General features: G+C 45.7%; 1 protein-coding gene across 1 annotated transcript in view; it reads right to left on the bottom strand.

The window, feature by feature from the left end:
• The window catches only part of LOC124553601 (tyrosine-protein phosphatase non-receptor type 11-like), a 255,423-nt gene that overhangs the window by 48,215 nt on the left and 183,990 nt on the right, over positions 1-23,218 (bottom strand). Inside the window, exons 5-6 of the mRNA XM_047127457.1 lie at positions 8,220-8,382; positions 3,022-3,198 (exon numbers count right to left, since the gene is read on the bottom strand). Coding sequence (XP_046983413.1) covers positions 3,022-3,198; positions 8,220-8,382 — 340 coding nt within the window. The remainder of the gene's footprint in view (positions 1-3,021; positions 3,199-8,219; positions 8,383-23,218) is intronic.

Below are 23,218 nucleotides of genomic sequence, written 5' to 3'. Positions count from 1 at the left end.
AAAAAAAAAAAAATTATTTAAAAGCCAAAAATTTTAGCACTGCTGCTACGGCTATCTAACACTGGTAAGGCTTCGTATATGTGGCACAGAGGGAGTATATATAGAACTGTTGCCATCGAATATACAGGGCCATTACAAATGACTGAAGCGATTTCATAAATTCACTGTAGCTCCATTCATTGACATATGGTCACGACACACTACAGATACGTAGAAAAACTCATAAAGTTTTGTTCGGCTGAAGCCGCACTTCAGGTTTCTGCCGCCAGAGCGCTCGAGAGCGCAGTGAGACAAAATGGCGACAGCAGCCGAGAAAGCGTGTGTCGTGCTTGAAATGCACTCACATCAGTCAGTCATAACAGTGCAACGACACTTCAGGACGAAGTTCAACAAAGATCCACCAACTGCCAACTCCATTCGGCGATGGTATGCGCAGTTTAAAGCTTCTGGATGCCTCTGTAAGGGGAAATCGACGGGTCGGCCTGCAGTGAGCGAAGAAACGGTTGAACGCGTGCGGTCAAGTTTCACGCGTAGCCCGCGGAAGTCGACGAATAAAGCGAGCAGGGAGCTAAACGTACCACAGCCGACGGTTTGGAAAATCTTACGGAAAAGGCTAAAGCAGAAGCCTTACCGTTTACAATTGCTACAAGCCCTGACACCCGATGACAAAGTCAAACGCTTTGAATTTTCGGCGCGGTTGCAACAGCTCATCGAAGAGGATGCGTTCAGTGCGAAACTTGTTTTCAGTGATGAAGCAAAATTTTTGTTAATGGTGAAGTGAACAGACACAATGTGCGAATCTGGGCGGTAGAGAATCCTCACGCATTCGTGCAGCAAATTCGCAATTCCCCAAAAGTTAACGTGTTTTGTGCAATCTCACGGTTTAAAGTTTACGGCCCCTTTTTCTTCTGTGAAAAAAAACGTTACAGGACACGTGTATCTGGACATGCTGGAAAATTGGCTCACGCCACAACTGGAGACAGACAGCGCCGACTTCATCTTTCAACAGGATGCTGCTCCACCGCACTTCGATCATGATGTTCGGCATTTCTGAAACAGGAGATTGGAAAACCGATGGATCGGTCGTGGTGGAGATTGTGACGAGCAATTCGTGTCATGGCCTCCACGCTCTCCCGACTTAACCCCATGGAATTTCTTTCTGTGGGATTATGTGAAAGATTCAGTGTTTAAAGCTCCTCTACCGAGAAACGTGCCAGAACTGCGAGCTCGCATCAACGATGCTTTCGAACTCATTGATGGGGACATGCTGCGCCGAGTGTGGGAGGAACTTGATTATCGGCTTGATGTCTGCCGAATCACTAAAGGGGCACATATCGAACATTTGTGGATGCCTAAAAAAATTTTTTGAGTTTTTGTATGTGTGTGCAAAGCATTGTGAAAATATCTCAAATAATAAAGTTATTGTAGAGCTTTGAAATCGCTTCAATCATTTGTAATAACCCTGTATATACGACGTGTCAAAAAAGGAAAGTATCGAATATTACCGGGCTCAGTAGCGTCGATCCGGACAAGAAAAATGAGTCGACCGTCAGGGGTCCGGATGTACAGAACCCCTCCGAGGTACGAGACGTTACCGGAGAGGGTGCGGGAGGTGTCCGTTTACGAGTACAAGCGCAGGTGTCGAGAGTGTGCTCGGCTGCTTTCTGTACCACACACAGTATTCTACACACACACTCATTACTCTGAACACAAGGTAGTGCACAGTCAGTCGTGTAGACCGAATTGTGCCGTATTGCTGTTTCAGTCTTAGCAATATTATGAAAGGACAGATTGGTACCCACCATATAATGGAGATATGTAGTCAAATTAAATCGGGTGATGCTGAGGGAATTAGATTAGGAAATGAGACACTTAAAGTAGTAAAGGAGTTTTGCTATTTAGGGAGTAAAATAACTGATGATGGTAGAAGTAGAGAGGATATAAAATGTAGACTGGCAATGGCAAAGAAATCGTTTCTGAAGAAGAGAAATTTGTTAACGTCGAGTATAGATTTAAGTGTCAGGAAGTCGTTTCTGGAAGTATTTGTATGGAGTGTAGCCATGTATGGAAGTGAAACATGGACGATAACTAGTTTGGACAAGAAGAGAATAGAAGCTTTCGAAATGTGGTGCTACAGAAGAATGCTGAAAATAAGGTGGGTAGATCACGTAACTAATGAGGAGGTATAGAATAGAATTGGGGAGAAGAGGAGTTTGTGGCACAACTTGACTAGAAGAAGGGATCGGTTGGTAGGACATGTTCTGAGGCATCAAGGGATTTAGCATTGGAGGGCAGCGTGGAGTGTAAAAATCGTAGAGGGAGACCAAGAGATGAATACACTAAGCAGATTCAGAAGGATGTAGGTTGCAGTAGGTACTGGGAGATGAAGAAGCTTGCACAGGATAGAGTAGCATGGAGAGCTGCATCAAACCAGTCTCAGGACTGAAGACCAGCAGCACAACAAGAACAACAACAATGTTCATTACTGAATCGAGATTCTGAATAAATATTAATAACAAAAATATTTTTCCAACTTGAAAGTAAATCGACATAAATTAACGTTTTTAACAACAATTCAGTTTTTTATAGAACGTATTGCAGTACTTGGACTTATGAAACGTCATAACTTATAGGTAACAGTTGTGCCACGTTTAAACACTAACAGTTCTTCAGGAGACCACAAAATACTATCTTGAAGTTATATATATATATATATATATATAAATATATATATGAATTACAAAAAACAAATACAAATAAAAAAATGTTGCATGGCGCGAGATTCAATCCGGCGACCTTCGGATTACGAACTCGAGCGCTTACCACTGCGCCACGACGGTGTAGAAAATCATTAATCGCAACGGTTTCTTTTTAACTGTCGATTTTCTCGACAGAGGCTGAGAAGTGCATCCTGGTGCTTTGCCACATTACACCTCTGGCCATGGGCTTTTATTATGCGCAGTATGAATCGAATCTGAATTTGACAATTGGCGGCCTCCCCTTGTTAGCGCGGCCACATACCTGCAGCTCGCGGACTCTGCTCTCGATGCCGCTGGCGTTGATGCGCGTCGCGTTGAAGGGCTGCTTGAGGTGGACGACGGTGCCGCTGGTCTCCACCATGGGGTTGCGCTTGTAGTGCTCGATGAGGTCCGACAGGGTCTCGAACCGGTCGCCCCCGCCCACGTCGTAGGTGTCGTCCTGCGGCACACGTTATGTCGGCAACACGTTATGTCGCCAACACGTTATGTCGCCAACACGTTATGTCGCCAACACGTTATGTCACCAACACGTTATGTCGGCAACACGTTATGTCGCCAACACGTTATGTCGCCAACACGTTATGTCGGCAACACGTTATGTCGCCAACACGTTATGTCGGCAACACGTTATGTCGGCAACACGTTATGTCGGCAACACGTTATGTCGCCAACACGTTATGTCGCCAACACGTTATGTCGCCAACACGTTATGTCGCCAACACGTTATGTCGGCTGGACTGTCGAGTATAACGTGACACAGCAGACAGGGTAGGTTATCGGAGAATGCCGAGAGATGGCGGATCGAGTAGATTACCAGAGAGAATCGGCATTTCGAGTGTCAGCGTAGGAGATTCTCCAACAGTGGAAATACGATTAATATGTGAAAAAGGGGAACAGTTCTGCGAATTTACTTTTCTCAGTTGTAATTAATCTGTTTAAAGTTAAAATAAATTTATGAAAATAAATCTAAATAGTGTCGTGTCAATCAGAAATAATGTTATTTTCATCACTTGTTAATGGAAAGGAACACTATAATCTGAAACTTCCTGGCAGATTAAAACTGTGTGCCCGACCGAGACTCGAACTCGGGACCTTTGCCTTTCGCGGGCAAGTGCTCTACCAACTGAGCTACCGAAGCACGACTCACGCCCGGTACTCACAGCTTTACTTCTGCCAGTTCCTCGTCTCCTACCTTCCAAATTTTACAGAAGCTCTCCTGCGAACCTTGCAGAACTAGCACTCCTGAAAGAAGCTCAGTTGGTAGAGCACTTGCCCGCGAAAGGCAAAGGTCCCGAGTTCGAGTCTCGGTCGGGCACACAGTTTTAATCTGTCACGAAGTTTCATATCAGCGCACACTCCGCTGCAGAGTGAAAATCTCATTCTGGGAACAGTATAATCTGTTTTCTACAATCAATAATTAGAAATTTTGTAGTTAATATTCGGCTAATATATGATGATGCATATTCTACGTACCAACTGTACCTGGCAGCCAAACCCAATTACGCAGGCGCAGATCAATTAACACGAGGGGCGTAGGCACTTACACACATCAAAAAAAGGTTTGCGTCACCCCGGTTCCCAGAACTCCTGAAGAAAGACGTCGACTGTGGATATTGTATCACAGACACAGTCCCTTTGACCTTTCACAGATGTCAGTCACTAAACCCGCACAAGGATGTAAACAAGCAAGCATGAGCAGCGCCTATAAGACGGAGGGGGTCCGACAGCCGATCAGTTCCAGTCATTCCTCCAGGAAGGGAGGTACACGGCTCGTGTTGTGTCTGTAGTTCAACCGTGCCTAGACGGTCAATACCGCAGTTCGATCGTGTCAGCATGACAAGGGAACTGTCTAAGGATCCCGGAGTGAACCAAAGCGATGTCGTTCGGACATGAAGGAGACGCAGAGAGACAGGAACTGTCGATGACATGCCTCGCTCAGGCCGCCCGAGGGTTACTACTGCAGTGGATGACCGCTGCCTACGGATTATGGCTCGGTGGAACCCTGACGGCAACGCCACCATGTCGAATAATGCTTTTGGTGTCGTGTTACAATTCAAACTGTACGGAATAGGCTGCACGATGCGCGACTTCACTCCCGACTCCACGGCGATGTCCATCTTTGCAACCACGACACCGTGCAGCGCGGTACAGATGGGCCCAACAACATGCGGAATGGACCGCTCAGGATGTGCATCACGTTCTCTTCACCGGTGAAGAGAAAGTCTGCCTTCAAGCAGACAATCGTCGGAGACGTGTTTGGAGGCAACCCGGTCAGGCTGAACACCTTAGACACACTGTCCAGCGAGTGCAGCAAGGCGGAGGTTCCCTGCTGTTTTGGGGGGCATTATGTGGGGCCGACGTACGCCGCTGGTGGTCACGGAAGGCGCCGTAACGGCTGTAGGATACGTGAATGCCATCCTCCGACCGACAGTGCAACAATATCGGCACAGACCAGGTACAGACGAGGTACTGGGAGAAGTAAAGCCGTGAGGACGGGGCGTGAGTCGTGGTCGGGTAGCTCAGTCGGTAGAGCACTTGCCCTGAAAGACAAAGGTCCCGAGTTCGAGTCTCGGTCCGGCACACAGTTTTAATCTCCCAGGAAGTTTCGTATCGCCACACACTCTGCTGCAGAATGAAAATTTCGTTCTGAAAATTTTATGTCGTTTTGGGCCCATCAGTGACTTCAAAATCATCTTACAGATGCCATAACACACAGTGAAAATACCATTATTTTCAGGGGAAAATAAGAGTCCATCCGGGGCTCGTCAATTTTTCTCAATTTGGGGCCAATTTACTCACTTTTAAATTTTTTGTGCTTTAGATCTTCATGTGTAAAGTTAACTTAATAGTGTCTGTACTAACTGACAGTTTAAGGGTAACATACCAGGTGATCAAAAAGTCAGTATAAATTTGAAAACTTAATAAACCACGGAATAATGTAGATAGAGAGGTAAAAATTGACACACATGCTTGGAATGACATGGGGTTTTATTAGAACCAAAAAAAAAAAAATAAAGTTGAGAAAATGTTCGACCGATGGCGCTGGACAGAAAAACGTCAGTGACTGCGGATGACAATCAAAAGAAGCTGTAATGAGAGAGAGAGTCAGATGCGCCAGCAGCCGCTATGTGCTAGTTCAGCGTTACGATCCTATCGCCATAGGAAGGCGATTCGGACGGGTAAAGGTCCGTTGACAATTGCAGCTGTGGCGAGAATGATTTCGAAGTTCGAAGCCACGGGTTGTTTAGACGATAGACCCCGTACTGGCCGACCGAGCACGAGGCGTAATGCTGCTGAGACAGCTCAGGAAGAAATGGAGGCTGTAGCGGGTTCGTCTACGCACGGGGAAGTCAGCGCTCGTGCAGTCGCACGTCGCACCGGCATTCCGTACACTACTGTTTGGTTGGCACTCAGGCGTACCCGCCGATGCTATCCGTACAAAATCCATCGGCATCGTAAACTGTTACCTGGCGATTTAGTGGAGCGGAGGGCATTTGCGGTGTGGGCGTTTCAAAAGATGGCGGAAGATGACGATTGATCGAGTAACGTGTTGTGGACCATGGAAGCTCATTTCACTCTCCGATGGTCTGTCAACGCCCACAACTGCAGAATTTGGGCTACCGAAAATCCTAGAACTGACGTGGAAACTCCATTGCACGACGAGAAAGTCACGGTAAGGTTTGGATTTACCACATCTACCGTTATCGGGCCTTTTTTCTTCGAGGAAATGCGTGATTCTAGTTTCCTAACTGCTACGGTGACGGGTGAGAGGTACGCCGATATGTTACAGAGTCGCATCATCCCCAGTCTGGCTGATAAACACCTCCTGGAACGTACGATGTTTATGCAGGATGGCGCTGCACCCCGTATTGCTAGATGCGTTAAAGATCTTTTGAACGCGTCGTTTGGTGACGATCGTGTAACTCAGCCGCCACTTTCGTCATGCTCGGCCTCCCAGGTCCCCAGACCTCAGTCCGTGCGATTATTGGCTTTGGGGTTACCTGAAGTCGCAAGTGTATCGTGATCGACCGACATCTCTAGGGATGCTGAAAGACAACATCCGACGCCAATGCCTCACCATAACTCCGGACATGCTTTACAGTGCTGTTCACAACATTATTCCTCGACTACAGCTATTGTTGAGGAATGATGGTGGACATATTGAGCATTTCCTGTAAAGAACATCATCTTTGCTTTGTCTTACTTTGTTATGCTAATTAGTATTCTGATCAGATGAAGCGCAATCTGTCGGGCATTTTTTGAACTTTCGTAATTTTTTTGTATTTTTTGGTTCTAATAAAACCCCGTGTCATTCCAAGCATGTGTGTCAATTTGTATCTCTCTATCTACCTTATTCCGTGATTTATTAAGTTTTCAAATTTATATTGACTTTTTGATCACCTGGTATATCCAGAATTTATTCCTTAGGCTGGTATTACACCATCAAATTTCTTTGTCAAAGATTTGATCGAAGATGTAATCAAATACTCAGTCAAATATATTTGTCAAAGATCTTTGACGTAGCGCTAGAAGGGGTATTACACTGCCATCGTATTTTTCGTCAAAGTTCAAGATGGCTGACAACAACAACTTGTTATTAACGGCAGCAGTTGCATGTACCACAATTGCACTGTGTGCATATGTGGAAGAGAAGCGTGGGAAAAAAATGGAAACATACCTGGGTGAAGCCGTGGGTTTTACGACGACACGATAAAAGCATTCGACAAAACTTGTTACGTGAGCTTATAGAGGAGGACGTCAAGTCGTACATCAATTACTTGAGAATGGATGAGCATACATTTCTGTGTGTGCTCAGTGAAGTGTATCCTCATATCACAAAGCACAATAAAGAACTGCTACATCTCCAGAAGGCAGGCTCACTGTAACATTCCGATTCCTTGCTACAGGAGAGGGTTAGGTTAGGCCAGGTCTCCAATCTTCTTAATCTATTTTTGTAGTCAGCGTGCCTCATCAACTTCATACATCTCTATTAATTTTGTAGTTGTCGGCACACACCAATTGTATTTACCGGCAATGGTTATAAAAACAATACAGACGACAGAACGCTGCAGCGATGCTAGCGCTCCATGTGGTAACATGTCACATTGCAGTGAACAGAAGACAAGCGATTTCTTTGATAAAATATACAGCGAGGCCCTAGATTTGATCAAATATTGGACGACATTTGACAAAGTCCCTATTACACTATCAAATATCTCTGACAAAGATATTGGACAAAGATATTTGACAAAGAAATTTGATAGTGTAATACCGGCCTTAGGTAAGTGAGATTAGACAACAACAAAAAGTGAAACTTTATGAAATTCGTTATATCGGAACACCTGTTTACCATGACCAATATTCAACCTGTCGTAAGTAGGTCAGACTCAGAGACGGAGACCTACTTCCTTTTGGTTTGGACTTTTCACACTAGCACCTGTTCCGACTCCTCCCGCCTACCTGGCAGCGGATCATGACGTGCGTGACGCGGTCGTCGGTGCGCACGGACAGCACGTAGTCCCCCGGCTTGCTCTGCGACTCGCGCACCAGGAAGCTGCCGTTCTTGCCCTTCTCCAGGATCAGCTTCTCCGCCTCCTTGCCCGACAGGTGCCCGTGGAACCACCTGCAACACAAGAGGCGTCTGTGTCAAACCTTACGGGACTTACCTGCAGAGGTCACCAGTCCCCACACTACTTAACCTAAATTATCCTCAGGACAAACACACACACACACACACACACACACACACACACACACACACACACACCCGTGCCCCAGGGAGGACTCGAACCTCCGCCGGGACCAGTCGCACAGTCCATCGCATCAGCACAGCACACGACCACCACTGCTGACTCCTGAGCCGTCACCTCCAGCTCGTAACGTAGCAGACCGCCAAATGTCGTTACGAAGTTATCGATACCGAGATAGGTGAAGATCCCGATACTCTCGTCACTTACATCACACAACATTTTGTAGGTGACTTCTACCCATTCCACTCGAATGCACGTACAAATATGTTCGCTTCCAGATTTCAAACTGTCACTATTTTACACAACTCTATGTCCACAGAAAATTTCAGAAAATCAGTATGACACAAGTTCCTTAAATCCCATTCCACAATTCCTTACTTTGAAATGCGTAATAATCCGTAGAAACGTTAGAGCACGTGAGGCTCCGACTTCAAGAAGAATATAATAATTCCAGTCCCAAAGGAAGCAGGTGTTGACAGATGTGAAAATTACCGAACTATCACTTTAATAAGTCACAGCTGCAAAATACTACCGCGAATTATGTACAGACGAATGGAAAAACTGGTAGAAGCCGACCTCGGCGAAGATCAGTTTGGATTCCGTAGAAATTTTGGAACACGTTAGGCAATACTGACCCTACGACTTACCTTGGAAAATAGATTACGGAAAGGCAAACCTAAGTTTCTGGCATTTGTAGACGTAGAGAAAGCTCTTGACAATGTTGACTGGAATACTGTCTTTCAAATTCTGAAGGTGGCAGGGGTAAAATACAGGGAGCGAAAGGCTATTTACAATTTGTACAGAAACCAGATGGCAGTTATAAGGATCGAGGGGCATGAAAGGGAAGCAGTGGTTGGGAAGGGAGTGAGACAGGGTTGTAGCCTCTCCCCGATGTTATTCAATCTGTATATTGAGCAAGCACTAAAGGAAACACAAGAAAAATTCCGAGCAGGAATTAAAATCCATGGAGAAGAAATAAAAACTTTGAGGTTCGCCGATGACATTGTAATCCTGTCAGAGACAGTGAAGGACTTGGAAGAGCAGTTGAACGGAATGGACAGTGTCTTGAAAGGAGGATATAAGATGAACATCAACAAAAGCAAAACGAGGATAATGGAATGTAGTCAAATTAAATCGGGTGATGCTGAGGGGATTAGATTAGGAAATGAGACACTTAAAGTAGTAAAGGAGTTTTGCTATTTGGGGAGCAAAATAACTAATGATGGTCGAAGTAGAGAGGATATAAAATGTAGACCGGCAATGGCAAGGAAAGCGTTTCTGAACAAGAGAAATTTGTTAACATCGACTATAGATTTAAGTGCGAGGAAGAAGTTTCTGAAAGTATTTGTATGGAGTGTAGCCATGTATGGAAGTGAAACGTGGACGATAAATAGCTTAGACAAGAAGAGAATAGAAGCTTTCGAAATGTGGTGCTACAGAAGAATGCTGAAGATTAGATGGGTAGATCACATAACTAATGAGGAGGTATAGAATAGAATTGGGGAGAAGAGGAGTTTGTGGCACAACTTGACTAGAAGAAGGGATCGGTTGGTAGGACATGTTCTGAGTCATCAAGGGATCACCAATTTAGTATTGGAGGGCAGCGTGGAGCGTAAAAATCGTAGAGGGAGACCAAGAGATGAATACACTAAGCAGATTCAGAAGGATGCAGGTTGCAGTAGGTACTGGGAGATGAAGAAGCTTGCACAGGATAGAGTAGCATGGAGAGCTGCATCAAACCAGTCTCAGGACTGAAGACCAGCAGCACAACAAGAACAACAACAATGTTCATTACTGAATCGAGATTCTGAATAAATATTAATAACAAAAATATTTTTCCAACTTGAAAGTAAATCGACATAAATTAACGTTTTTAACAACAATTCAGTTTTTTATAGAACGTATTGCAGTACTTGGACTTATGAAACGTCATAACTTATAGGTAACAGTTGTGCCACGTTTAAACACTAACAGTTCTTCAGGAGACCACAAAATACTATCTTGAAGTTATCGATACCAGGACCGGTGCATATTCCAACACACGTGTCGCATACAGAACACACATTTTGTAGATGATGACTGCTACTATGAACACTCTCGATTCCACTTCAAAATAAGTTTATAATCACATCCAATAGGCTTCTTTTTAAGTTCCTGAATGCCTACAGTAAAAGCATCTTTATAACTAAAAAGTGAATCAATATTTTTGAAGTACGCGTATTAATGACTTCCTAGTAAACCAACTAATGGCACAGTCAGAAACTGTCGACGCTGCTACGATTACCAACCACACCAGTAAAATTCATCACTCGCCATCTCGGAAAATCAACTATCAGACCCGAAAGTCTAGTTAAGTGTACTAACGGGATACATAGCCAACAACTCTACTAAGCCACCTACTTACGTATTTACTCAGCACATAATAAAATCTTCAAATGATAAAATACCACCAGTTGTAATCCTCTGTAACTCCTGGGTCAACAATAATATTCTTGTAGAGCAGCTAAGTTTTTATGTAATGCACTACTGCCCATTAAAATTGCTACACCACGAAGATCACGTGCTACAGACACGAAATTTAACCGACAGGAAGAAGATGCTGTGATATGCAAATGATTAGCTTTTCAGAGCATTCACACATGGTTGGCGCCGGTGGCGACACCTAAAAAGTCCTGACACGAGGAAAGTTTAGAAGCGATTTCTCATACGCAAACAGCAGTTGATCGGCGTTGCCTGGTGAAACTTTGTTGTGATGCCTCGTGTAAGGAGGAGACATGCGTACCATCACATTTCCGACTTTGATAAAGGTCGGATTGTAGCCTATGGCGATTGCGGTTTATCGTATCGCGACATTGCTGCTCGTGTCGGTCGAGATCCGATGAATGTTAGCAGAATACGGAATCGGTGGGTTCAGGAGGGTAATACGGAACGCCGTGCTGGATCCCAACGGCCTCGTATCACCAGCAGTCGAGATGACAGGCATCTTATCCGCACGGCTGTAACGGATCGTGCAGCCACGTCTCGAACCCTGAGTTAACAGATGCGGACGTTTGCAAGACGACAACCAACTGCACGAACAGTTCGACGACGTTTGCAGCAGCACGGACTATCAGCTCTGACACCGTGGCTGCGGTTACCCTTGACGCTGCATCACAGACAGGAGCGCCTGCCATGGTGTACTCGACGACGAACCTGGGTGCACGAATGGCAAAACGTCATTTTTTCGGGCGAATCCAGGTTCTGTTTACAGCATCACGATGGTCGCATCCGTGTTTGGCGACATCGAGGTGAACGCACATTGGAAGCGTGTATTCGTCATCGCCATACTGGCGTGATGGTATGGGGTGCCATCGGTTACACGTCTTTGTCACCTCTTGTTCCTATTGAGGGCACACTGAACAGTGGACGTTACATTCCAGATGTGTTACGACCCGTGGCTCTACCCTGCGTGCGATCCCTGCGAAACCCTACACTTCAGCAGGATAATGCACGATCGCATGTTGCAGATCCTGTACGGGCCTTTCTGTATACAGAAAATGTTCGACTGCTGCCCTGGCCAGCACATTCTCCAGATCTCTCACCAACTGAAAACGTCTGGTCAATGGTGACCGAGCAACTGGCTCGTCACAATACGCCCGTCACTACTCTTGATGAACTGTGGTATCGTGTTGAAGCTGCACGGGCAGCTGTACCTGTACACGCCATCCGAGCTCTGTTTGACTCAATGCCCAGGCGTATCGAGGCCGTTATTACGGCCGGAGGTGGTCGTTCTGGGTACTGATTTCTCAGGATCTATGCACCCAAATTGCGTAAAAATGTAATCACATGTCAGTTGTAGTATAATATATTTGTCCAATGAATACCCGTTTATCGTGCGCATTTCTTCTTGCTGTAGCAATTTTAATGGCCAGTAGTGTACATAGTTCAGCACGTGTCTGCTTTAGCTCTTACTTAACAAGCAGAGTGCAGAAAGTTACCCTAGGCTGTCCCAGTCGTACAAACAGAGGGCCCCCCCCCCCCCCCCACATAATGTGGGGACCTACTACAATGGGAGTCTCAGAGGTTTCCACGACTGTCCGTCTACTGCTCTCGCTTACAGCCAATCGTCTGCGGCGTTATTCAAATCTCGAGGCACAGTTAGTCCTGTCTGCAAATGATTCAGGCATCGTTGAAAAGGTGAGGAAAGAAGCATCCACAGTGAACGATGCTTTCGTGAAAGTCACTGCAGAATCCAGACGAAGGTCGAGAACACACTATGAGAGGAGCAAGAAAGCTTTAGACACGGTAGCTCAAATGCGGACCTCATGTTTGCAGTCCAGCAGCACCAGTGTGGATTTGGGCAAGATCTCGCGACGGCCTTTCTCGATACAGAAAAGGTAGTCGATAGCGTCCGTAGCACAAAGGTCTGGAAAGCAATAGAAAAATGGGGAGCGGAAGAAGAGACGACAAGCAGGCCGGAGGAAACGTACTGTGGAAGTCTGAGTTCTCTGCGAGTGGGAAATGAAAGGACGGTTTGGTTCCAGCTCACAAGGGGTGTGAAACAGGGCAGTGTATTGTCATCTCTCCTGTTCGCTGTGGTCTCAGTTGAGATGATGACCGAGGTGGTGGAAAAAGCTGGATAAGACAGGATGGAAGCAGTGGTGGTTGCAGATGAAACAGGAGAAACAGGGAGGAGGAGATTATAGAACAGATAGAAACTGCGTGGCAGTATGGAATGAAATTTAATGTAATCAAATGAGAGATTCGTGTTACAACTAGAAAGAAAGATAGACCATCTGGCGGAGTAAGGATTGGGGGTGAACGACTGAAGACGGAGGCAAGCATCGAGTACTTGAGAAGTGTGATAGAGGGAAATGGAAGAACTAAGAAATCAGTGAACACGCCAGGCAGCCAAAAAGAAGCATTCCTGCCAAGTACTAGGAGTCTGGTTTGGAAAAAGGATGTCTCACAAAACAGCAGAGAAGCAATATATCGAAGTTACTACATCACAAAACTGACCTGTGCATCTGAAAAGTGAGTAATGAAGAAAAGAGATGCGAGTGGATTACAGGAATGTGGAATGAAGTACGATAGGAGTAACGAGAGAGACGATGAACAACGAAAGGGTAAGGGAAATAGTGAAAGAGCAACCTTTGCAGAGCAGCATAGGAACATCAAGGCTAAGATGGGATACGCACTTAAAGAGAATGGAAAACAAGAGGAACCTCAAAAGATAGTTCTGAGGCATCAAAGGATCAACAATTTAGTATTGGAGGGCAGCGTGGAGAGTAAAAATCGTAGAGGGAGACCAAGAGATGAATACACTAGCAGATGCAGAAGGATGTGGGTTGCAGTAGGTACTGGGAGATGAAGAAGCTTGCACAGGATAGAGTAGCATGGAGAGCTGCATCAAACCAGTCTCAGGACTGAAGACAACAACAACAACAACAACTACTACACGAAATGGAGATGGGAAGGAAATGATTCAGAGGAAAACCGAAGGATAGATGGCTGAAAGGGCTGAAGGAGTGTTGAAAAATGAGGTGGAGGCTGAACCAGAGTGAACACAGAAAGATGTTGCAAAAAGAGGACTCGATGGTGAGCCGTATGTTCCAAACAGATTCAGCCTTGGGCTGGAAACTGTTCAAGATGTTGACAACGATGACTCCCTGTTCTTTTTTTTTACGTATGGACTTGCTTAAACTTAAGAAAAAAGCTCATTCGGTTTATACTGTCAAAAATATCCCACCTACTATATGAAGCTAGCGTACCAAAAAGAAATGTCAAACAGTGTACAAAATCCCAAGTTCCTAGGTTTGCATATTGATGAAAAGTTAAACTGGAAAAACGATATAATAGACCTGCTATAACATTTATGTTAGACTACTTTTGCCTTGAGAATAATGGCTAACTTTCCGGCTATGGCAGACAATAGGTTGTACTTTTTTTATTCACTAAGGTCTTGTGGCGTAATATTCTGCATGAACGCAAAAGCAAGTAACTAGAATTATGTGCGACACACACACACACACACACACACACACACACACACGTTCATCTGGCAGGCGTCTCTTTACGCAGCTGGGAATATTGACCAGAGCCTGTAATAAATTACTATGTCTCACATGTTAAAGGTCAAATTATATTCTTTACATTTACTGGTTTTCGTCTTTAAATTCTCTTAATAATTGACCAGACGTTTTCAGTTGGTGAGAGATCTGGAGAATGTGCTGGCCAGGGCAGAAGTCGAACATTTTCTGTATCCAGAAAGGCCCGTACAGGACCTGCAACATGCGGTTGTGCATTATCCTGCTCAAATGTAGGGTTTTGCAGGGACCGAATGAAGGGTAGAGCCGCGGGTCGTAACACATCTGAAATGTAACGTCCACTGCTCAAAGTGCCGTCAGTGCGAACAAGAGGTAACCGAGGCGTGTAACCGATGGCACCCCATACCATCACGCCGAGTGATACGCCAGTATGGCGACGACGAATACACGCTTCCAATGTGCGTTCACCGCGATGTCGCCAAACACGGATGCGACCATCGTGATGCTGTAAACAGAACCTGGATTCATCCGAAAAAATGAAGTTTTGCCATTCGTGCACCCAGGTTCGTCGTCGAGTACACCATCGCAGGCGCTCCTGTCTGTGACGCAGCGTCAAGGGTTACCGCAGCCACGGTCTCCGAGCTGATAGTCCGTGCAACTGCAAACGTCGTCGAACTGTTCGTGCAGATGGTTGTTGTCTTGCAAACGTTCCCATCTGTTGACTCTGGGATCGAGACGTGGCTGCACGATCCTTTACAGCCGTGCGGATAAGATGCCTGTCATCTCGACTGCTAGTGATACGAGGCCGTTGGGATCCAGCATGGCGTTCCGTATTACCCTCCTGAACCCACCGATTCCAAATTCTGCTAAAAGTCATCGGATCTCGACCAACGCGAGCAGCAATGTCGCGATACGATAAACCGCAGTCGCGATCGGCTACAATCCGACCTTTAACGAAGTCTGAAACGTGATGGTACGCATTTCGGCTCCTTACACGAGGCATCACAACAACATTTCACCAGACAACGCCGGTTAACTGCTGTTTTTGTATGAGAAGTCGGTTGGAAACTTTCCTTATGTCAGCACGTTGTAGGTGTCGCCGCCGGCGCCAACCTTGTGTGAATGCTCTGAAAAGCTAATCATTTGCATATGCACAGCATCTTCTTCCTGTCGGTTAAATTTCGCGCGTGTAGCACGTCACGTCCGTGGTGTAGCAATTTTAATGGCCAGTAGTGTAGTACAGTGTGGGCAAAATAAAAGTGGGCGAGAGGGCCGAGTTCCAGGCTACAAAAAGTAACACAGAAGAGGAAAGGAAATGCAGCGGTACAGACTCTGAAAGTGGCCACCATCCACGTCTTGGCACTTTAGGGCCCCGGTCAGCAAGTTACTGAAGGCGGATCGAAGCTGGACTGCTCTGCAATTGCTGCAACCTCGTCCGGAATATTCTGCTGCAGTTCGTGAAGACTGCGACGGCTGTTGCGATACGCCTTAAGCCTCGAGAGCTCCGCACGCAAAGTAGTCGCACACCGGCACCTCGGGTGAGCAGCTGGGGCCGCCGTCACCCCAGACTGACCTCTGCTCGCAGCCCTGTCCGGCGTGAGGACCGTGTGCGTGACGTCAGAGGTTGGGCAGGCTGTGTGGGCAGTCGCTCCGTCCTGTTGGAAGTAACTGTAGCTCCTTTCCTTCTCCGTTGATGTTGCCACAAATTCACGTGGATCCGTATCTGCTTCTACGTCTACCTGTACATCTACATCCATACTACGCAAGCCACCTGACGGTGTGTGGCGGAGGGTACGTTGAGTACCTCTATCACTTCTCCCTTCTATTCCAGTCTCGTATTGTTCGTGGAAAGAAGGATTGTCAGTATGCCTCTGTGTGGGCTCTAATCTCTCTGATTTTATCCTCATGGGCTCTTCGCGAGATATACGTAGGAGGGAGCAATATACTGCTTGACTCCTCGGTGAAGGTATGTTCTCGAAACTTCGACAAAAGCCCGTACCGAGCTACTGAGCGTCTCTGCTGCAGAGTCTTCCACTGGAGTTTATCTATCGTCTCCGTAACGCTTTCGCGATTACTAAATGATCCTGTAACGAAGCGCGCTGCTCTCCGTTGGATCTTCTCTATCAACCCCATCTGGTACGGATCCCACACTGCTGAGCAGTATTCGAGCAGTGGGCGAACAAACGTACTGTAACCTACTTCCTTTGTTTTCGAATTGCATTTTCTTAGGATTCTTCCAATGAATCTCCGTCTGGCATCTGCTTTACCGACCATCAACTTCATATGATCATTCCATTTTAAATTACTCCTCGTGCCTACTCTCAGATAATTTATGGAATTAACTGCTTCCAGTTGCTGACCTGCTATATTGTAGCTAAATGATAAGGGAGCTATCTTTCTATGTATTCGCAGCACATTACACTTGTCTACATTGAGACTCAACTGCCATTCCCTGCGTCAATTCGGTGCAGATCCTCCTGCATTTCAGTACAATTTTCCATTTTTTACAACCTCTCGATATACCACAGCATCATCCGCAAAAAGCCTCAGTGAACTTCCGATGTCATCCACAAGGTCATTTACGTGTATTGTGAATAGCAACGGTCCTACAACACTCCCCTGCGGCACACCTGAAATCACTCTTACTTCGGAAGACTTCTCTCCATTCAGAATGGCATGCTGCGTTCTGTTATCTAGGAACTCTTCAATCCAATCTCACAATTGGTCTGATAGTGCATATGCTCTTACTTTGTTCATTAAACTACTGTGGGGAACTGTATCGAACGCCTTGCGCAAGTCAAGAAACACGGCATCTACCTGGGAACCCGTGTCTATGGCCCTCTCAATCTCGTGTCCACTCCTTCGGGACACTTTTATTCGTCCCACCCAGTAGTAGTGTAAAAGCAGACTTCTGGGAACGTGTATTGTCTTCGAACACTACGAATTACCTCGAAGAAAACGGCCTATTGACAGACAGTCAACACGGATGTAGAAGGCACCGTTCTTGTGAAACGCAACCAGCTCTTTACTCGCACGAATTGCTGAGAGCTATCTACACTGGATTGCAGATTGATTTCGTATTCCTGGATTTCCGGCAGGCTTTTGACACTGTACCAGACAAGCGGCTCGTAGCGAAATTGCGTGCTTATGGAATATCGTCTCAGTTATGTGACTGGATTCGTGATTTCCTGTCACACGAATCACAGTTCGTAGTAACTGACGGAAAGTCATCGGGTAACACAGAAGTGATTTCCGGCGTTCCCCGAGGCAGTGTTACAGGCCCTTTGCTGTTCTTATCTATATAATCCATTTGGGAGACAATCTGAGCAGCCGTCTTACGTTGATTGCAGATGACGCTGTCGTTTATCAACTAGGAAAGTCATCAGCAGGTCAAAAGGAATTGCAAAACGATTTAGAAAAAGATATCTGTATGGTGCGAAAATTGGCCCTTGACCCTAAATAAGGAAAAGTGTGAGGTGATCCAAATGAGTGCTAAAAGAATCGGTTAAACTTCGGTTACACGATAGATCAGTCATACCTAGGAATTACAATTACGAACAACTTAAATCGGACGGGACACAGAGAAAATGTTGTAGGGAAGGCTAACCAAAGACTGATTTATTGGTAGGACACTTAGAAAATGTAACAGATCTACTACACTACGCTTGTCCGTCCTCTTTTCGGTGTGGGTTCTTTAGCAGATAGGACTGACGGAGTACATCGAAAAAGTTCAGAGAAGGGCAGCACGTTTCTTACTATCGGAAAATAGCGGACAGAGTGTCGCTGACACGATACGGGATTTGGGATGGACGTCATTAAAACAAGGGCGTCTTTCGTTGCGGAGGAATCTTCTCACGAAATTCCAATCAGCAACTCTCTCCTCCGAATGCGAAAATATTTTGTTGACACCGACCTACATAGCGAGAAACGATCACCGCAATAAAATAAGGAAAGTCAGAGACGAGATAAGAATAACAGAGAATTGTGAAGGTGGGTCGATGAACAGTCTGCCAGGAACTTAAATGTGATGTGGGCAGTATCGATGTAGATGTACATGATGACCCGAAGAGAGTAATTTAAAATGTTATTTCTGTTAAAAATTATGATTCAATATTTGTTCATTAACATTTCTATTTTTAAATTAATACGAAATTTAAATAAAACTGAAACGGAGGTACGGCTAGCGAGATCAGGAACAGTGGTTTAACAATAACAAGATTTTTTTTTACGCCCAGAGTCCAGCTACGGTCGACTACGTTGATAAATTGTACCAGAAAACCGTCCAGAAATATTCCTGTTTTCCGGCGCGATTATTTCGAAATTATTTTATTTTAAATCGCGTCTTAATGCTTTAGATTCCCGATGTCCGGGCAATGAGCTTCGAATGTTAGCATGTCCGACAAAACAGACAGCAGTTCTGACACACACACACACACACACACACACACACACACACACACACACAGAGTGGGGTGAGCGGTTGAGTTTGGTACCATTGAAGTCCCACTGCGAGGCTAACAGATTTTAATTAGAAATTTTTTTCGGATCCAGCGTGTTGTTTTCCAGATATTTCGATGCCTTCAGATAATGTAGACACCTTGTATGTACGATTTTACCACGAATAAAGGTATCAGTGCGTTGAGCATTGAATTAACAGATACCGATCATATAACAACTCGAAATGATAACTAATTCAAGACTCCAAGCTGTAGACAGGCGTTGATATAGATCAACGGAGACAGTTGAAAATGTGTGCCCCGACCGGGACTCGAACCCGGGACCTCCTGCTCACATGGCAGACGCTCTATCCACCTTTTTCTATCCAAATTTTGTTCGGTATTTTACATTGCGTTTGGTCTGCGCGGACGTCAGAAGACATCCATTCACGTCCGAAAGAACAGATACCGTTCTTCATATAACAACTTGCGTTTATCTTGTAATAAATATACAAACAGTCGCCCTGTAAGTATCTAAAACATAAAAAAAAGTTTCGCATTTGTAAATGTTTCGTCGCCGATTACTAAATTTCCGTCATTTCTGCCAGCAACAGCACACACTTACTCCACAGCATAATATTTCTGTAGACCTCCATCCGAAGATGAGCTTCCAATGGCTCGAAAACATGTTCGGGGTTGAATAAGTCGTAAAAAAGCGACTGGTTGCATATTCATTACCAGATAAACGCCAGTTTAATTTACACTCGCAGTTCGTCATCCGCAATGGATATACTGAATATAATAACTTGACTGTTTCTGTGTTTGAAGGTGCTCAACCTTTTGATATTGTTTTACAGTAGGTAGATTTTAAACTCTCAAGGGGAGGAAATTAGCTGACAGGGAAAGCATGAAATACAGTTCAAGCTTAGCTATTACGCTTATTTTAGAACCCGCGACTATTGGTTGAATGTAAATACATAAAAGTGCAACCACTCACTGTTTTTGAATAGTTACTTACTATACCACGAACCGGTTTTCGAATCGTTCCAGGTTCACCTCCAGACGGTTTTCTGGACGAAACAGCGATGTAACTTCCCGAAAACCATCTGGATACAGGTTCGTGGAATAATAAATAACTATTCAAAAAAAGTGACCAGTTGCAGTTTTGCGTATTTAGATGCGAAATTCTCTCAGAGCACCCCATTCTTCCTCTACTGTATTTCTTTCCCCCCATTCTTGACAATCGTTCCCTAATGCTCTCCCCCCGAAACACTACAACCAACCTCTGGTTTAGTCAGTTTATCCAGGTCCTATCTCCTTAAATTCCCACCTTTTTTTCTTCAGTTTTAATCTACAGTTCATAACCAACAGATTGTGGTCAGAGTCCACATCTGCCCCTGGAAATGTTTTACAATTTATAACCTGGTTCCTAAATCTCTGTCTTACCATTATATAATCTATGTGAAACGTATCAGTATCTCCAGGCATCTTCCATGTATACAATCTTCTTTTATGATTCTTCAACGAAGTGTTATGCTATGATTAATTTATGCTCTGTGCAAAATTCTACCAGGCGGCTTCCTCTTTCATTCCTTACCCCCATTCCATATTCACCTACTACGTTTCCTTCTCTTCCTTTTCCTACTATCGAATTCCAGTCACCCATGACTATTAAATTTTCGTCTCCCTTCACTATCTGAATAATTTCTTTCATCTCATCATACGCAACTCGCCCTTTTTTCACATGATATCTTGGGAACCATGGATGAAGTGTATCCGACGCATGCCATATTCCTCGACTTCCGGAAAGCGTTTGACTCGGTGCCCCACTGCAGACTCCTAACTAAGGTACGAGCATATGGGATTGGTTCCCAAGTATGTGAGTGGCTCGAAGACTTCTTAAGTAATAGAACCCGGAACGTTGTCCTCGATGGTGAGTCTCCATCGGAGGTGAGCGTATCATCTGGAGTGCCCCAGGGAAGTGTGGTAGGTCCGCTGTTGTTTTCTATCTACGTAAATGGTCTTTTGGGTAGGGTGGATAGCAATGTGCGGCTGTTTGCTGATAGTGCTGTGGTGTACGGGAAGGTGTCGTCGTTGAGTGACTGTAGGAGAATACGAGATGACTTGGACAGGATTTGTGATTGGTGTAAAGAATGGCAGCTAACTCTAAATATACATAAATGTAAATTAATGCAGACGAATAGGAAAAAGAATCCCATAACGTTTGAATACTCGATTAGTAGTGTAGCGCTTGACACAGTCACGTCGATTAAATATTTGGGCGTAACGTTGCAGAGCGATATGAAGTGGGACAAGCATGTAATGGCAGTTGTGGGGAAGGCGGAAAGTCGTCTTCGGTTCATTGGTAGAATTTTGGGAAGATGTGGTTCATCTGTAAAGGAGACCGCTTATAAAACACTAGTAAGACCTATTCTCGAGTACTGCTCGAGCGTTTGGGATCCCTATCAGGTCGGATTGAGGGAGGACGTGGAAGCAATTCAGAGGCGGGCTGCTAGATTTGTTACTGGTAGGTTTGGTCATCACGCGAGTGTTACGGAAATGCTTCAGGGACTCGGGTGGGAGTCTCTAGAGAAAGGAGGCGTTCTTTCCGTGAATCACTACTGAGGAAATTTAGAGAACGAGCATTTGAGGCTGACTGCAGTACAATTTTACTGCCGCCAACTTACATTTCGCGGAAAGACCACAAAGACAAGATAAGAGAGATTAGGGCTCGTAGAGAGGCATATAGGCAGTCATTTTTCCCTCGTTCTGTTTGGGAGTGGAAAAGGGAGAGAAGATGCTAGTTGTGGTACGAGGTACCCTCCGCCACGCACTGTACGGTGGATTGCAGAGTATGTATGTAGATGTACATTTCATCAATCTCTTCGTCATCTGCGGAGCTAGTCAGCATATAAACCCAAGAGATGAATACACTAAGCAGATCCAGAAGGATGTAGGTTGCCGTAGGTGCTGGGAGATGGAGAAGCTTGCACAGGATAGAGTAGCATGGAGAGCTGCATCAAACCAGTCTCTGGACTGAAGACAACAACAACAACAACAACAACACCACATGCGAAATAAAGTGCTTTTTCGAAAATAAAAACGGTTTAGCAGGAAAACGACTTTGCTCGAGAAATTCGCGCCGGCTGTGGTGCCGCGTGTACAGAAGGGACTGGGGAAAACCTGCGAAAAGACGCCCCGGCGGAGAGCTACTCACTTGAAGAGCAGGAGCGCGTTGCGCAGTTCGTGCAGCGCCGTCGAGATGATGATCCTGGCGGCGGGGAGAGCGAGCACGTCCACCAGCAGCGACTGCTTCCTCACCGACATCTTCACAGTCCTGAAGGCGCGCGCCGTTCAGCACTCCGAAACGTCCCGTCCGGTGTGGGTCCTACTACAGCAGCGGGGGCGGTTGCGCTCGTAGCAGGCCAGCGGCATCTTCTGCCGCGGAGAGTTTTAAACGCAGAGCCGCGCCGGAACCTGCTCACGGGCTGGGCTAGCGCAGCAAACTACTATGTCCACGAACGGCGTCTTCTCTGGCGGACCGCCGGTATCTTCACAACCAGAAGGTCGGAGCGGCCTCGCGCAACCTCTTTTGCTCCTGCAGTTGACCTCGTTACAAATGGGAGACGGAAGGGGGGAGACAAAAACGACCCGACTTCACGTTTTCTTTTTCATCCGGGCCCCCAAAACCACTGACACGCCGGAAGTCAGCTGTTTCTCTCACGTAACCGCCTCCTGTAAACACCGGCCTCCGTCAAACTTCACACCGAGGAGAGTCGCTGTAAACGAAAGAGAGGGAGGGAGGGAGGGCAAACGACGTAGCTAGTCTCTCTTGAACGGACCGCTACCGGCGACAGGTAGTGGCCGTGAGTTTTGCTTTTTTCTTCCCTAGTCTCTTGTCCAGATCGCGTTTTCCTGTGCTTAGACTACACTTGCAGTTTTCACAGTGCCCGATCGAGGGACAGTACGCGAGAAAACGACACTAGCGCACCTGTCGTAATTGGTAGCTGCCGCGAGGTGCGAAATACAGACTCGTACGGCTTACCACACGAGCTGTCTCCTCGCCTATTGGACTACAAGAGAGACAGGAGGGACTGAAAGAGAATCTTAAAGAAGCAGATAGACCACAGGGACGGGAAAGTGCACTAGAAAAAGAGGGATAGAGGGGGAAGAGGTGCTAATACGCAGTCGCTGTCCACGCACGATCACTTCGCGGTACACCTCGGTCCACAAGTTCACGATTTCAC

This window comes from Schistocerca americana, chromosome 11 (assembly GCF_021461395.2).
Source record: "Schistocerca americana isolate TAMUIC-IGC-003095 chromosome 11, iqSchAmer2.1, whole genome shotgun sequence".
In the NCBI taxonomy this organism is placed as follows: Eukaryota; Metazoa; Arthropoda; class Insecta; order Orthoptera; family Acrididae; genus Schistocerca; species Schistocerca americana.
This window is presented reverse-complemented; position numbering and strand designations above follow the sequence as displayed.